Consider the following 14,476-nt stretch of genomic DNA (forward strand, 5'->3'; position numbering starts at 1 on the left):
TTTTTTTTTACTTAACCAATATCTCTGAAAGTTCAGCCAAGATGACGCGACGCGTCTTTACTCGTGAAAAGTGACATACGCCTAACGACTTCAAAGTCAGAAGCGTCTAGCAGCGGCATAAGCGAGCGGATGTACCCCACAGGTGTGTTTCTTTGGAGCAATTCTGCGTATATGATAGAGAGCACGGTGCATGATTCGAACCTCCATTCTGGGACGTCGCTTGGTGCATATTTGGAGACAGCGTTAGATAGATTTTTTAAGTTTTCCACTGTTAACGATTTCCCAATGGTTTTCACTATATGACCAATGGACTGTAGAATGTATGAAACTTTGACCATATACTGTTCATTCATGTTTGCTAGTGCAGTTAGACATCTTTCTAAGAAAGCTGTTGAGATGTTGGGGACATGATCCAACATAATTTGTCTCAATTCTCCACTGGCGAAGTATATTTCATTATCGTATGTGTCTAGCTTTGCGACCAGGAATATAATGCTATCTATAAGGTTGCTGAAGTTTTCATTCTTCAACACACGGGTATCAAGTTTCTCGTTAATGAGGATTAAACAAGCAGCCAATATGAGGGACTTGTATGCAATATTTGTGGGTATGTGCGACTCAGATGAGCTGGAAGAAAGCAATTGCTCTGTTATGAAACATAGCTTAGTGAGCTTTGAATCAGTGTGTATCCATTTTAGGACTTCGTCATCCTGTGTGAGAAAGCACTTTAGTAAGTATTGTAGTTCATTCATCTTGAACGTACCGTTATTGGTAATCGAATGGACTATTGAATTTAGTTTATTCAATTCAACCGTTTCGATGTATGAGTCTATGAAGTTCAACTCAAAAAGTATTAATGATTCGTGAGGAAATACAGACGTATCTAGAGGAGTGTATTGATTATGAGACTGAGCGTGTTCTTTATCAATAGGTTGTGAGGCAACAATATCATCTTTTGATTTATTTCCAACAGAGCCCTCCGTATTGGTCTTGATTTCCATATCATTGATAGCTTCAGTCAACATATGCGATTCATAATCTAACTTATGTTCCTTGTTTGAATTGATTTCACCAAACTCCTTAGATGTGTGTATATCTTCATTTGTTTGATTCTTCAAGAATATATCCGAGAGCATAGACTTGTGGCCTAAATTTGAATCATTTTGTGAATCAACATCCATGTAGTCTATATTCTCATTTACAGGAGCCTCTGGTTGGAAAACACTATGAACTTTTGTCATTTCAGTAAGCTTTGAAAACCCTCCAAATTTAGTGAAACCATTTGGCTCATCTGTTTCCTTGTGTCTGTCTGATTCTTCCATCAAGCTTGAAGCTTTTTCTAGTAGTTCTTGCGTCAGTTCGGTTACGTTAGAATCTCTTGTTTGATAATTTTCTTTCACTCCTACTGATTCCAGATTCTCGTGAATGACAGAATGATCGTCGTGCTCTTCGTCATCTTTCTGATCTTTCCGTGCTCTTTCCTCTTCTTCTTTCTCTTCTTTTTCTTCTTCTTCTTCTTCTTCTTCCTTCTCCTTTGTCTCTTTTATTTCTCCTGCAGGATCCTGCTTCACAGCTTGACTCTCAGGTTCAATTGAGTAACCATTTCTAGAAGAAACATTATCGTCATCATTGTGCATGGATACTTCAGGTATATTGGAGTACCTTACTTCTTGCCTCTCAAAACCTTCATTTTCTTCAATGTCAGAATCTAGCGAATTGTGAACGACAGTATTGGTACTCACAGTTCTTTTCTCGAGAGGGTTCACCATTGTCATTTCTAGCAAATGTTTTTCTTCTGGAGGATCTACGGTTTCACTTATTGGACGGTAATTGTTGAGTATGTTCTTTATTTCAAAATCAGGGTCCTTCTTTTGAATCTCATTTGCAATTTTCAACTTAGTGGATGCCGTTGGGGTTAACTTCAACAAAGCCGTAAACTTATTTTTATCCGAAGAGTATATTTTGAGTATTAGACTATAGTATTTTTCGGCGTCCATATCCTTTCCACAAGCATTTAGTAGTTCATTGATCAGAGTATCAGACATATTCACTTTGGATAGCATTCTCTCGATTGTTTCAAAGCAGAAATTGTATATTTGGAACTTGAAACGGACATAGAAGATAGACCATTCCGAGTTTCTCTCTTCCAAGGATTGTAGGATTGTAATAACATTATTAAGAATGGTGGATGGAGAAACTTGAGATTCAATCATCGTGATATCCAAGTGGTTCAAGGGCAACAATATCATTGAAAATTTGAGAGGAATCAGTTCATAGAATTTGGGGAAGTGTAGCAGAGGTTTAAATAGTTTAGGGTTGGTTCTGATCAAAGACATTATCGAAAATTGTAATTTATCCGAATTTTCAATGTTGATGTCAGATAGGAGATACTTTTGAAGAAGTTCCAACCCATGTTTAGGATCTCTAGACAAAGCTTCCACTAAATGTTCTTCTTCTCTTTCCGATTGTTGTTTTTCTTCCCCTTCCGCTTTTTCATCCCCTTCTCTCTTATGGGCATCATTTCTCATGTATCTGTTTAACAAGGGGTTTGTATGAGATTTTGTAATCTCGTTAGTCAAGTCGATGTGCATTTCATGGTCTGGTGGTGTTCTTAAAGATCTTTTTGAGAAAGAATTGGCGTGAGATATATCCGTCAATGATCTCTTTATGGAAGATCTTGGTAAATGTGAAGATTGAGTTGGAGCAGCGTAGCTGGGAAACCGTTTCGGTAGTAAACTTGACCTTCTAGAAGAATTTCGTGAATTGGTAGATATTCCAGCAGTTGTTGTCGCTGTTAAATGTCCACCTGCATCGTAATCGATATCTAAGTGAGCAGGTATGCTACTCTCTAAAGCTCTCTTGATTTGAGGTTGGAATGAGCCTAGTAGTTTTTTCCCACTCATTGGAGAGATTTTATACCAGTACCAGAAGGTAATCCGCATTGTTTCTCTGATAGTAGTTTGGGCATCTGTAAGTCCCTTTTGTAGCCACTCTTCGACGTAAACATGGTGTTGAGATACTAGCCTTTTCGGGAACCTCACTATAAGTATTCTTAAGAACGTAGAAGAGTAAAGCCTTGAAGCTGTGTTTTTGTCCCTAATCAATGCCAAGCAGTGGTTGAAAAGACGCGAATGGAATGGGACCGTTGATAATAATGTTATAAGACAAATGTATGCATTCTGGTTAGCAATTTTTTTCGTATTTGCCATAAGTTTTGCCATGCAGGACCAGAGGTTATCAATGATTGAGATATCGAGTATTGCGTTAAATACGGAGCAAAGGTCTTTCACCAAGCTACATCCCTGGGTGCATAGTGATGTTCTTAATGATAATGCAGATTTTGTAACACATTCGTGTAAGTTATATTCGCGCCACGCGTCCAAGAATTTCTCTGGGAACTCTGTGGAAGTGTTCCCCAGCACTATGGATCGAAGTTTGATGACGTTTGCCTGTCTCAACTTCCAGTTCTGTTCTGTTTCCCTTGGAGCTTGGAATGGGACCAAGATGGATTCCAAGTCTTTGAGGAGATGGTTGAAGTTTGAGTAGTTTGTTGGGGCTGGGGTAGGCACTGAGGGGAACTGTGGGGCCTGATTCATGATGGATTGCAATTCGGTGTGGATGTCAAACGGTTGCGCGTTTGATCCGTTGCTGTTCATGGGTGTGGAGCTGCGGGATACCGGTTGACTAGTGGCGACAATACTCTGGCCCTGGCCCTGGCCCTGGCCCTGGCCCTGGCCTCTCATCTTGGTAAACTTCGTTTCGAGCAGTCTCGACGCCGTCTTATTCATCACCGAATCCACCATGTTCCGCACAACCACATCAGGACACCGACTGGCCGCTATATCAAATATTAGCTCGACATCTTTCGGCTGGAACGACGGGTTCGTGTTCATCTCGTGCACCCAAACGGGCATGAACTTCTGAACAAAGTTCGACGCACTCCGTCCGTTATTAATCTCGCTTCTCGCCAACTCGTCCACAACTAGCAACACCTGAGTACGTATCGACTCCTTATGTGCCACGCACTCGTCCAAAACACGGCTGAACTCGTGCGGTTTCGCAAGATATATCGCCTCCAACGCCTTCACCGAACTCTGCCATACTTTCTTGTCCCCGCTCCCGCACGAATCGCATGCAGCCAACAACGTACACACAACCAGCTCTATCACATCATGCTGGAACTTGTATTGCGCCTGCATGGCCACCCGTTTCACTAAATAGCACATTGCCGAATGCGCCAGCTGGAAAAGTGTCATTCTCTCATCTTCTACTTCTACTTGTTCTTCTTCGCCTGCTAATTGCATCAGAAGCCGGCTAAGGTTCTCAAAGTACCGCATACACATTTGCTCGCTCACCAGAGTCTTCTTGACATGGCCCTTGAACTGTGTGAGCAATGCCAGCTTCTCTTTTGGGGGAATCGATTCGTCGACTAACGCGTCTAATCCATTAAATTCATCGCTCATCTTGAGATTTTTTCTTCCTGTACTACTACTATATTCCTGTAATATTCCTTCTTCAGTATGGCATTTCTATTCCAGGCCGGAGCTACCAATGGTCAGTGAGTCTTCTTCTTCTTCTTCTTCTTCTTCTTCTTCTTCTTCCTGTCTATCTGTTTGTTTACTTTCTGGATTCGCGCCGAACCGCTGATATATATAATTTATATATATTATTATAATAATATATTATTGTATCTTCAGATCTGAAGGGGGGCGGGCAAAAATAATCTGGAAATCGCGGTCATGTGACAAGAAACGTCAATGTTCTAGTCACATGACCTATAATTGTATTCTCCGGGTAATACAGGGAGAATTGTCCCACCCCCGGGTAACGGTACTTTTTTTTTTTTTTTTTTCTTTCCTCGCCGGATTCCGCATTGCGACTAATCGGGATGGGCAAAAGCCCTGATTAGACATTGAATTGAATCAGGTAGCCATATATATATAAGGAAGAGATCGAGAGGTAACAGGTAAAGAGGTAACAGTTACACCTTTTTCACGCTAGAAGAGGGATCAAGAACTGTAACTAGGAAACAGATAACTAGGAAACAGATAACATAAGGTAAGATTAAAAAATGTCGATGTACAAGTTGAGTAGCATGAATATGACACACTCTACAGGGTCGTTTTTGAACAGTGCGCCTGTGGAGTTGACCAGTGTGAAGGGATACCAGGACTTTATTGCGAAGCAACGCAAGCTCAAGAGGTCAGTGAGCACACAGTTGAGTGAGGATCGGAGTATGTGGTACGTGCTGCACGATTCTGAGGTTGTTGCTACAGTAACTGGGGATGCGAAGGACTATCTTTTGCAGCTAAGCGGGGAGACCTGAGCCCTGGGCCCAGGGAGAAGGAAGAAGAAGAAGAAGGTTTGGTTTTAGCCTATTTGTAGGGATTAAAAACTCAGGAAGATAAATTTTTATATATATATGTGTGTGTATATACATATATCCTTAATATATGGGGCACACCTAGTGCTACTACATACATGATGAAGGGGGGAAACTAATTAATTAATTTATCGAAGGTTGTCTATTTGTCATATAGCAGCGGTCTTTGGGTCTGTTGGGGCGGTGTGCAAGGTGAGCGGTTGCTGGAGGAGATGGCCCATGCGCTCGATCTTGGTGCGCAAGTAGCCGTCGATCTCCTTCGAGTGGATCCCCTCGCTGTGGTTTCCCGACCACGACAAGGGCACCATCGGCACACGCTCGACGCAGTGGAGGAACGGAGGCTGCTCCACTTGGGCCACTTTATCCGGGTTGTTGGTGAGCAACCGCACCTGCGAGATGCCCAAATCGATTAGAATGGCACGTCCGATGGAAAAGTCACGTGCATCCACAGGATGCTTCAACAACAAGTTCGCCTGCACCGTGTCTGCGCCAAGATCCTGCAAATTGTACGCCTTGAGCTTCTCGCCGAGTCCGATACCCCTGCCCTCCTGTCTCAAGTACACAATGACGCCGTGGCCGTTCCCACCTTTAATGTCGCCCTCGTGATCCACCGCCATGAGCTTTCCGGCGCGGTCAAACTGTTCCCCGCAGTCACAACGCGCACTCCATGCCGTCTCCCCGGTGTAGCACTCCGAATGGATCCGCACAAGCGTCTCCTGCTCGCACCACGTCGTCGATGGCTCCACCACTAGACTTCCGTCTTTCTCGTCAAATTGCAGCGACAAGCCCTGCTTTTCGTCCACATCCGCGCTCGTGCGTCCTGGATACAACTTCCCAACGTATGCGCCTCTGATCATGCGCGCCTCTTGCGTCTCGCCGGCGTGTTTGCGGAACAAAGACCTCGACCGAATGTCTTCTCCGAACACGATAGCCAGGTGTTCCTTGTTGTCTCTGTCGTTCTGGTACAAGTGCAAGAAGATATCTGGGCCCTGGACCGTGGGTATTCTGGCTCTGGCGATGCACTGTACGTGGGGGAGTCCTGAGGCAGCTTTAGCAGCAGCAGCAGCGTCAGCTGCTGCTGCACTTTTATTCTGACTCAAAGTCGATGATGATGGTACCGCTTCTGCTACCGTTTCTGCTGTCATGGGGGGTATACCGTTCTTATTCTTGTCGAGATGTGTCCAGATGTACTTCAGCACGGCCTATTCCTGTATTAGACACCAGCTATACCACTACACACCGCTATATACGTGCTTTATTTATATATATACGTCGACAAAGCAGTGGTAAATCATGTGTAATGTCATAAAGCATTATAAATGTGGATTCTAGTAATGTCGAGCGAGATGCCGAAAATTATGAGAAATTCATGTAATATGGGGGGGGGCAAGGCTGTGACACACTGCGGTGTGTGGGTGTACCGAGTTGTTGTCTCTGAATGTCTGACAAATTTGAGAAATTTGGTGTTACCCGGGGGCGTCGCTCTGTTACCCGGGACAACTTTATTTTCCCTGTTACCCGGGGTCTCCTCTATGTTACCCGGGGCCTCTGTATATTACCCGGACTCCTCTCCCCACGTGACCGCTCGCCAACAAGTCTTGTGTGTCCTGTGTTTTTTTTTTTTTTCTTCCTCTTCCAACATTGAAATTTGAAATTTGAAATTTGGCATTTTGAAATATGAAATATGAAATACGAAATATATAATAATGTAATGTGTTATATTGCATTGTACAATGTACACTGTATAATATAGGAAATACAAATAGAAACAGGAACAGAAAAGGAAACAGAAACTGAATTGAAGTGCCTACTCCTACATCAAGACACGCGCAGCTGTAGTTTAGATCGAACTGTGTCAATTGAGTGTTCGCAAGACAGGAAAGGAAAGGAAAGAAAAAAATAGCAGAAAAGTATAGAGAAAGAAATTCAGCATGTCGTCATCAGTGGAAAGTATTGGGAATGGGACGGTCCAGGGCTCGGCCCAGGGCACGAGCCCTGGGCCAAGCCCAAGCCCTGGCGTGAGCCAGGACTTGGATACAAACTTGAATGCCGCTGCCTCTGCCTCTGCTGGCCCAGGACAAGCCCCAGACAACAACGGGTTGGGCTCGAATAGCATTACGTTCCACGTCTTGGTGTCGTTGAAAGAGGCAGCAAAGATCATTGGGCCCCAGGGAAACACCATTGAGAGTATAAGAAAGGAGAACGACATCAAGATCGGGATATCGCCTCGCGAAAAGTCGTGTTCTGACCGGTTGTTGAACGTTTCGGGGAACGCGAGACAGGTTGCGAACGCATTGGGCCAGGTTTTGCGGGTGTTGACGACCGATTACGAGCCAGAAGAACATGTGTTCAAGCACCTCAGATTCATGTTGCCGCCAGCGTCGAAAGAAGAAATCGAGGATCCCGAGAAGTGGAAGCAGATTGGTAACTTGAGGTTGATATGCACCAACCCGCAAATCTCGTCTGTTATTGGACAGCAGGGAGCCAAGATCAAGAAGTTGATCGAGACCCACAGCGTGAAGCTCGTTGCGTCGAAACACTTCTTGCCGGACTCCAAGGACCGGGTGTTGGAGATCCAGGGTTTCCCCACCTCTGTTGCGAACTGCATCAACGAGATCGCGGAGCTTTTCATCCAGGACGACGTGCATGTACCTCCAAGAACCTTGCCCCGCTACTACCCACACTCGAAGCACACGAAGGAGATCCAGGTCTCGCAGACGCTCGCCATCCCAAAGGAGTACGTCGGTGCGTTGTTGGGTGTCGGTGGTAACCGGATCGCCAACTTGAGGAAATTCACCAAGACCAAGATCGTCATTGGCCAAGAGCCAAACGAAACGGGCAACAGAATCTTCACCATCTGGGGTAACGACCAGAAATCCGTCAAGCTGGCCCAGACCATGCTACTAAAGAACTTGGACGTCGAGAAGAAGAGACGCGAGGAACACGAGGCTGCATTGAGAACTACTGGTGGTGCAGGTGCAGGTGCAGAATCTGCTGCTGCAACAGACAGTTCTGCTGCTGCCAACAACGTCGAAACTGCAGAAACATAAGCAGGGCCCAGCCAATCCCCCTCCCCCAGCTGTGGTGGTACTCACTCATATGCTACGCGGTTTTTTTACTATACTATTTTTTTTTTCTTTTACTCGAGTACCCATCCAACCACACACTCCTTTTACCTTTATTTTACTTTTAAACTTTAACCTTTATCGTATCTTTGTTTCAAGCAAGCAAAGGGGCCCTCCCTACTACACCGGAGAGACACAGAGACACCTCTCTCTCCTGTTTACAATGAAGAAAGCCCTATTTTTTCCTCTGCTAGTTGTAACTGCACTCATTTTTATGTAATCAAGACTTTTTATGTAACAGTACATCCAACCCTCCGAACCCCCAGGCTCTCCTAACACCAATTTTTACTGCCTCTCAAATTCAAATTATTCCACACTCTACTCCTCTCCACTCCACTCCCCTTCGCATCGCCAGCTCAGCTCAGGCTGTAATTCCCATCCATCTATTTCCTCTCTTGTTTGTGTGTGTACACATGATTCAAGAAAGGAAAAAATGGAAAACGGTTTTAGAGATTGAAAACAGAATGGTAAACAAACCAAGAGTACAATAAAGAAGTGCAGAAAGTGTCGTTAAAAAGGGTATTTAGAGGTGGTACCAGGCCAGAACAAGATCATTGGGATTTTGGAAAATTTAGAAGTTGGTTCAACAGTTGGGGGTTGCTTGTGTGTGTATTTTCTAGTACAATGGACAAGGAAAACATTCGTCCACTGATGGATGGAAATGATATCATCGAGTACATTGGAGTATCCAAGAGACTTGGGAACAATGTTCTACAGGAGTTGGAGCAGCGAGCCAGCAATATTCTACCGAGGGTTTCTCCTGGGAAACAGCAGCTTTTGGATGAGGTGAATGGGGTGGTGCAGGGGTCGCATGGACAGATAAAGACATCTATATCTATGAAGTTTCATGATAAACATGAGAAGCGATTCCAGGACATGGAGTCGATTGATACGCATTATTCGCTGGCCAAGTATGTGGATGGTTCTGAGAAGGTGTGTCAGACGCAGAATCAATATCAATCGGGTGATGTCGCGATGGAGGAGCCTCAGACACCGGCGAAAAGAAGTGAGGCTCAAATAAGCAGTGAGGATGATGGGTCTGTGCAAAAGAAGCAAAAGTCTGTGAGCCGAGACTCTCATGGAGGTGCTTCATCAGTAGGGGATGGTGCCGCTTTATTCAGTCCTGTAACGGATATTACACATAGAATAAGAAGACTGAGAGTGCGCATGTCGTCTGGAAGTGAAAGGGACAGACACGAAAGGGACCGTCGCAGAAACATAATCAGCAACACGCCATTGCGTAGACAACAGCAGATCCACGAGTCTGTGCCCATGCCACCGTCGTCGCTGCCCACGTTTGCGAAACCCACTGCTACATCCTTGCAAAGAAAGCAGCAAAACGATCCGTTCCAGAGGTTGTTGGCAGCCTCGAAGTCAAACTCGAGGCCGGCAGCTGCAGCTGCATCAAAACAAGCTTCGAAACATGGCGATATATTTAGAAATTTGAATAAGAAAGACACTACTACTACTACTACTAGTAGTAGTGCTGGCCCCGCTGCCACGACAAGCCGTGCTCCAAGCCGCACTACAAGTCGCACCACAAGTCGTACTACAAGCCGCGCGACCAGCAGAACAACAACACCAGAGAAACAACCACACAACAGGATACCCAAATCGAAATCGGTGTTTGAGAGACTATACGAGCAATCCACTATATCAAGATCTAATTCAGCACAAGACGTGAGTCTGAAACCGGTCAGGAAACCAAACACAAGACTGCCTTCGTCCAAAACGCAAAACGACCTACACAGCGTCACGACTACAGCAGCAAAGCTTACAAAATCAACAACAATGCACAATTTATCGGTGAACAGACCTCAATGGAGGTAAAAGATGTATAATTTAGTGTGTATAACTAACTGGACAGGCAAGTAATTGATAATAATAATAATAATCATAGAAATAATCATGAATGTTAATTTGTTACGTGAATGTCGTGGATATACAATCTATATATATATATGATCAACAACACACCGCCACTATACTGAGTTGAGTTAACCCAGCCAAGCAAAACAAGAGCAAGAACAAAAACTAACTATTCACGATTCGTTGTGAACAATGGCAGGGGTTCAGGATCAGGATCAGGATCAGGATCAGCGAGCAAAGAAGGGAAGGGAAGGGGAGGCACTGAAGGGGAGGAGACGAGAGATAACAGAAAAAGAAATACTGGGGAAAAAACGCAATGTGCGTAATAAAATTTACAGAATATATAGTTAGTTCGTCATCTCTCTCCATTAACTTCAGAACTCCACCTAACCTAACCTTAACCTAGCCTAGCCTCACACGTCACATCACCATAGCCATTGCGCGCAATCCAAAACTTAAAAAAGTTTCGTTTCGGAGTTGTTGCTTTTTTTATAGCTGTAATGTAGTGTAATAGTGGGAAGGGGGTAGGATGAAGACCTAAATAAAGATCGAATATTCGTTCGTTCGTTCGTTATTAAAAACAAGTGATAAGCAGAAAGAATAGGGAAACATAAAAAAGGGACTTTAATATATTACTTTAATTTGCGTAGGGGGGAATTTTGTATTTTTTATTGAATTCTCTATCTTTTAGGAATATTGTTTCATAATATCAGTTAGGAAGACCATATTTGCTAAAACTTTGTACATGTGTCTTCGAAACGTGACAGTTGCAAGTAGGTTGGGGAAATCTCAAGTCTGTAGTAATTAAGCTACTACTTCTGTCACACTCTTGAGAGTATGAAGAAGATAACAACAAAAATAAGAGCAGAAACAAGAACCCTAGCCAACCTATGATGAGCGTTTCGGGGGTTTTATGTTGTTTGGTAATAGAAAACAAAAAAAAAATCTTAATAGAAGGAGAATAAAGAAAAGAAAAAAAATTAAGAGTGGAGGTGAGGAGAGCGGAGGAGAAGAGGGATGGAGACCACTCTAAAACAAACTCTCCTACTTCCTACTCAATTCTTTGCTTTAATCCGTTTATTTGAACTTCTTACCGAACAAGATCATTTGGAATTGATCGTACATGGAGATAACACCAGCAGCGGCGACACCTCTGAAGATGTTAGCACCACAACCCTTGAACAAGGACTTGACACCTTCAGCAGCGACAATTTGTCTGAAAGCGTCGAAGGCACCCTTGTACTTGACGGCTTGACCGGAAGTCATCATCATTCTTCTTCTAACAGTGTCCAATGGGTAAGAAGCAGTGGAAGCACCGGTGGTGACAGCCCAACCCAACAAGAAGGAAGCCAAGAAGGAGGTTTCCAAAGAACCAGTCAACAACAATGGCTTCAAGGAGTCGTACAAACCGAAGTACAAACCTCTGTAGACAACAATACCAACAACAGATGGCAAGAAACCTCTGTACAAACCAGCAATACCGTCAGACTTCAAGGTCTTCTTGTAAACATCAATCATACCGTTGAATTGACGTTCACCACCCTTCTTAGCGTTCTTGGAGTCAGCAGCCAATCTGGTTCTGGCGTAATCCAAAGAGTAAACAAACATTAGAGACAAACCACCAGCTAGACCACCAGAGGCCAAGTTACCAGCAAACCACTTAGCGTAACCTTCTTCCTTCTTGAAACCGAACATAGCCTTAATCTTGTCCTTGAAAGCAAAGTTCAAAGCTTGGGTTGGGAAGTATCTGATAACGTTAGCAGTGTTACCTCTCCAGAAAGCAGCAATACCTTCGTTAGCAGCAGTTCTCTTGAAACAGTCAACGATACCGTTGTATCTTCTGTCCAAAGAACCTTGCTTGATCATTTCATCTTGGTTTTGGATCAACAACTTGACTCTTTCAATTGGAGCAGCTGCGGTCTTGGAGACGGCGGCGGAAACACCACCCATCAAGAAATCGATAACGAAGTTGGATTGTTTCTTGTCAGCAGACATCTTTGGTTATATAAAGCTTGAGTTGACTTGCTTACTGAGACACTTCTTTTAACAAATAAAATAAAAAGAAGAAATACAAACTAAAAACTCTTAATAAAAACTACGTGTAAATCTATAACAATCAATTAGCTAAAACAATGAGTGCAAAGCAAGAAACAGAACGAGTTTGGGCATGGCCAAATATTTCGCCGCTTTAAATATTTTTTTTTCTAATCGGCGCGTTTTTTGTTTTTTTTTTTTTTTTTTTTTTCCAAATCTTTTCTTTCCTTAGTTTCGCATTTATTTTTATTTTTCGATATTTTTGCGAGCGTTTGTTTGGCGAGGAAAATGCGTTTTTTTCGCAGCGAAAAAAAATTTTTTTAGTGAAAAATTTTAAAGAAAATTGGAAAATTTAAAATTTGTTTTTTTTTTTTTCTGTGTTTTTCCAGTTTGGAGTGTGGGTGGTGCGGGTGTTTCTGGGGGATGGGGGTTTGGGGCGGCAGGGCAGAAGTAGTAGCAGAGTCAATGCGATGCGACAGATCCGGTGGAGGTTTAGTTAGTTAGTTAGTTAGTGAGGACCGAAGACCGATAAAGGAGGGCTAAAGGTGGGCTATAGTTAGGCCCAGGCTGGGGGGGGAGGCCGCAACCTGCGCCAATTACGAATTACCAATTAGACGTAATCTTACTGGGCGAGGCTCCGAGATGGGGCGTAGGCGTATGCCTGGGTAGGTTTTTCGATTTCGCTTCCCATTTGGATTTTGATTTTGATTTCTGGTGGGTGGTTCTTTTTTTTTTTAGTGTGTGGGGGGGAGCAGGCCGGGGGAGGGGGGGGCGGTGCGCGATTTTCTGGGTGCTGCACGGGGACGAAGTCCTATTGGTTCGTGCGGTGTGATCCCAGATGATCTACACGTCACGTGCTTCGCACGTGACGTGCATTTCCGTTCGTTACTTATCCTCTTCTATTTGATTGAGTCTCTATTATATACAGCAGTACGTACATAGTAGTAGCTGCAGCTCGCTGCTTCAGCTCACTGCTTCACTCGCAGCTGCTCGTTCATCACCTTGCGCAACTGGTCCTCGGTCTTGAAGTCCTGGCGCCAGTTGCATATGGGGCACTGCAACTGGTTGCCCCAGAAGATGGGCAGCACAGGAATGAACCAGAACGATATGAACTCTCTTCGCTTGACGGGCCGGACTTGGAAGTTGTGGCAGTTGGGGCAGTATATGCCGTGGTACTGTTCCTCGAACGGGCTTTTGGCGTCCCAGTCTTTTTTCCCAAAGATGATCGGCACGAACGACATGGGGGGGATGGCTGTGGTCTTCTAGGGTCTAGGGTCTAGGGTCTAGGGTCTCCAGGAGATACATATGATACGAGGGGTAGTGATAGGGCGGGTGTGGTCTTATATATGGGGAAGTCGGGGGGGGGGGGCTGGTCAGGCAAGGCAAGACCGCAGACCCTTTTTTTGCTATGAGGTGACAAAGCTGGCAAAACTGACGAAGTGACGGAAGTCACTCAGTCACGTGACTACGAACAAGAATAAGAAATTAAAAAAAAAAAAAACCAGAACATCAACATGATCAGGGTCGGAGACTTCCGACTCTCCATTCTCCGACGCCCAGTCCGTTATCGGCTCTCCCTCGCTCCCTCCAATGTCCCTCCCTATCTCGCGAATGTCCCAAAACGAAAACCCACCCCGACACCCACCGGACACCGCAAATACGCACGCACCCGCCCGCGGTTCCCACCCTCCTGTGCTGTGGCTCCTCCTACCTGCCCCCCTCGGCCGCCACCTTCCTCTTCCGGAACCCCTCCACCGAAGCCCGCACCGCCGCCCCTCCCAAAACAGGAAACACATTCCCCCATCTATCCCATCTGCGGCCGATAAGCTCCCAAATGGTAAACAAAGTGGAATCCCACTGTGACACTTGTGACACTTTTTTGCGCAGCTAGGAAAATAAATACTAAAAACAAAAAAAAAAAAAAAAAAAAGCACTATCAGTAAACCCAAAGCACTAGTATCTGGCCAAGACAAAGCTGGCGAGTGCCCAGGTTTTTTCCCACTTTCCCCTGGGAAAACCCTCCCATTGATCTTGGTGATCGATTATCTATCGTCAAATCAGTAAG

General features: G+C 44.5%; 7 protein-coding genes across 7 annotated transcripts; 3 read left to right on the plus strand and 4 right to left on the minus strand.

Annotated features, from left to right (window-relative positions):
• Nucleotides 1-32: 32 nt before the first annotated feature.
• On the minus strand, nt 33-4,463 carry STU1 (Stu1p; the record flags this gene model as incomplete). The annotated part of the gene is made up of 1 exon (XM_022821608.1): nt 33-4,463. One exon carries the CDS (start codon nt 4,461-4,463, stop codon nt 33-35), a length of 4,431 nt encoding a protein of 1,476 aa, XP_022677952.1.
• A 608-nt stretch (nt 4,464-5,071) lies between these two features.
• Nucleotides 5,072-5,326, plus strand: KLMA_70348 (uncharacterized protein; the record flags this gene model as incomplete). The annotated part of the gene is made up of 1 exon (XM_022821609.1): nt 5,072-5,326. The coding sequence occupies one exon, from the start codon at nt 5,072-5,074 to the stop codon at nt 5,324-5,326; it is 255 nt and encodes an 84-aa protein (XP_022677953.1).
• A 206-nt stretch (nt 5,327-5,532) lies between these two features.
• RIB1 (GTP cyclohydrolase II) lies at nt 5,533-6,528 on the minus strand (the record flags this gene model as incomplete). The annotated part of the gene is made up of 1 exon (XM_022821610.1): nt 5,533-6,528. One exon carries the CDS (start codon nt 6,526-6,528, stop codon nt 5,533-5,535), a length of 996 nt encoding a protein of 331 aa, XP_022677954.1.
• Nucleotides 6,529-7,314: 786 nt separating this feature from the next.
• HEK2 (Hek2p) lies at nt 7,315-8,433 on the plus strand (the record flags this gene model as incomplete). Its single annotated transcript, XM_022821611.1, has 1 exon — nt 7,315-8,433. One exon carries the CDS (start codon nt 7,315-7,317, stop codon nt 8,431-8,433), a length of 1,119 nt encoding a protein of 372 aa, XP_022677955.1.
• Nucleotides 8,434-9,132: 699 nt separating this feature from the next.
• SHE1 (She1p) lies at nt 9,133-10,338 on the plus strand (the record flags this gene model as incomplete). The annotated part of the gene is made up of 1 exon (XM_022821612.1): nt 9,133-10,338. The coding sequence occupies one exon, from the start codon at nt 9,133-9,135 to the stop codon at nt 10,336-10,338; it is 1,206 nt and encodes a 401-aa protein (XP_022677956.1).
• Nucleotides 10,339-11,454: 1,116 nt separating this feature from the next.
• Nucleotides 11,455-12,372, minus strand: PET9 (ADP/ATP carrier protein PET9; the record flags this gene model as incomplete). Its single annotated transcript, XM_022821613.1, has 1 exon — nt 11,455-12,372. One exon carries the CDS (start codon nt 12,370-12,372, stop codon nt 11,455-11,457), a length of 918 nt encoding a protein of 305 aa, XP_022677957.1.
• Nucleotides 12,373-13,379: 1,007 nt separating this feature from the next.
• KLMA_70355 (uncharacterized protein) lies at nt 13,380-13,652 on the minus strand (the record flags this gene model as incomplete). The annotated part of the gene is made up of 1 exon (XM_022821614.1): nt 13,380-13,652. The coding sequence occupies one exon, from the start codon at nt 13,650-13,652 to the stop codon at nt 13,380-13,382; it is 273 nt and encodes a 90-aa protein (XP_022677958.1).
• Nucleotides 13,653-14,476: the final 824 nt, after the last annotated feature.

The sequence above is a fragment of the Kluyveromyces marxianus genome, chromosome 7 (genome assembly GCF_001417885.1).
Source record: "Kluyveromyces marxianus DMKU3-1042 DNA, complete genome, chromosome 7".
Lineage (NCBI taxonomy): Eukaryota > Fungi > Ascomycota > Saccharomycetes > Saccharomycetales > Saccharomycetaceae > Kluyveromyces > Kluyveromyces marxianus.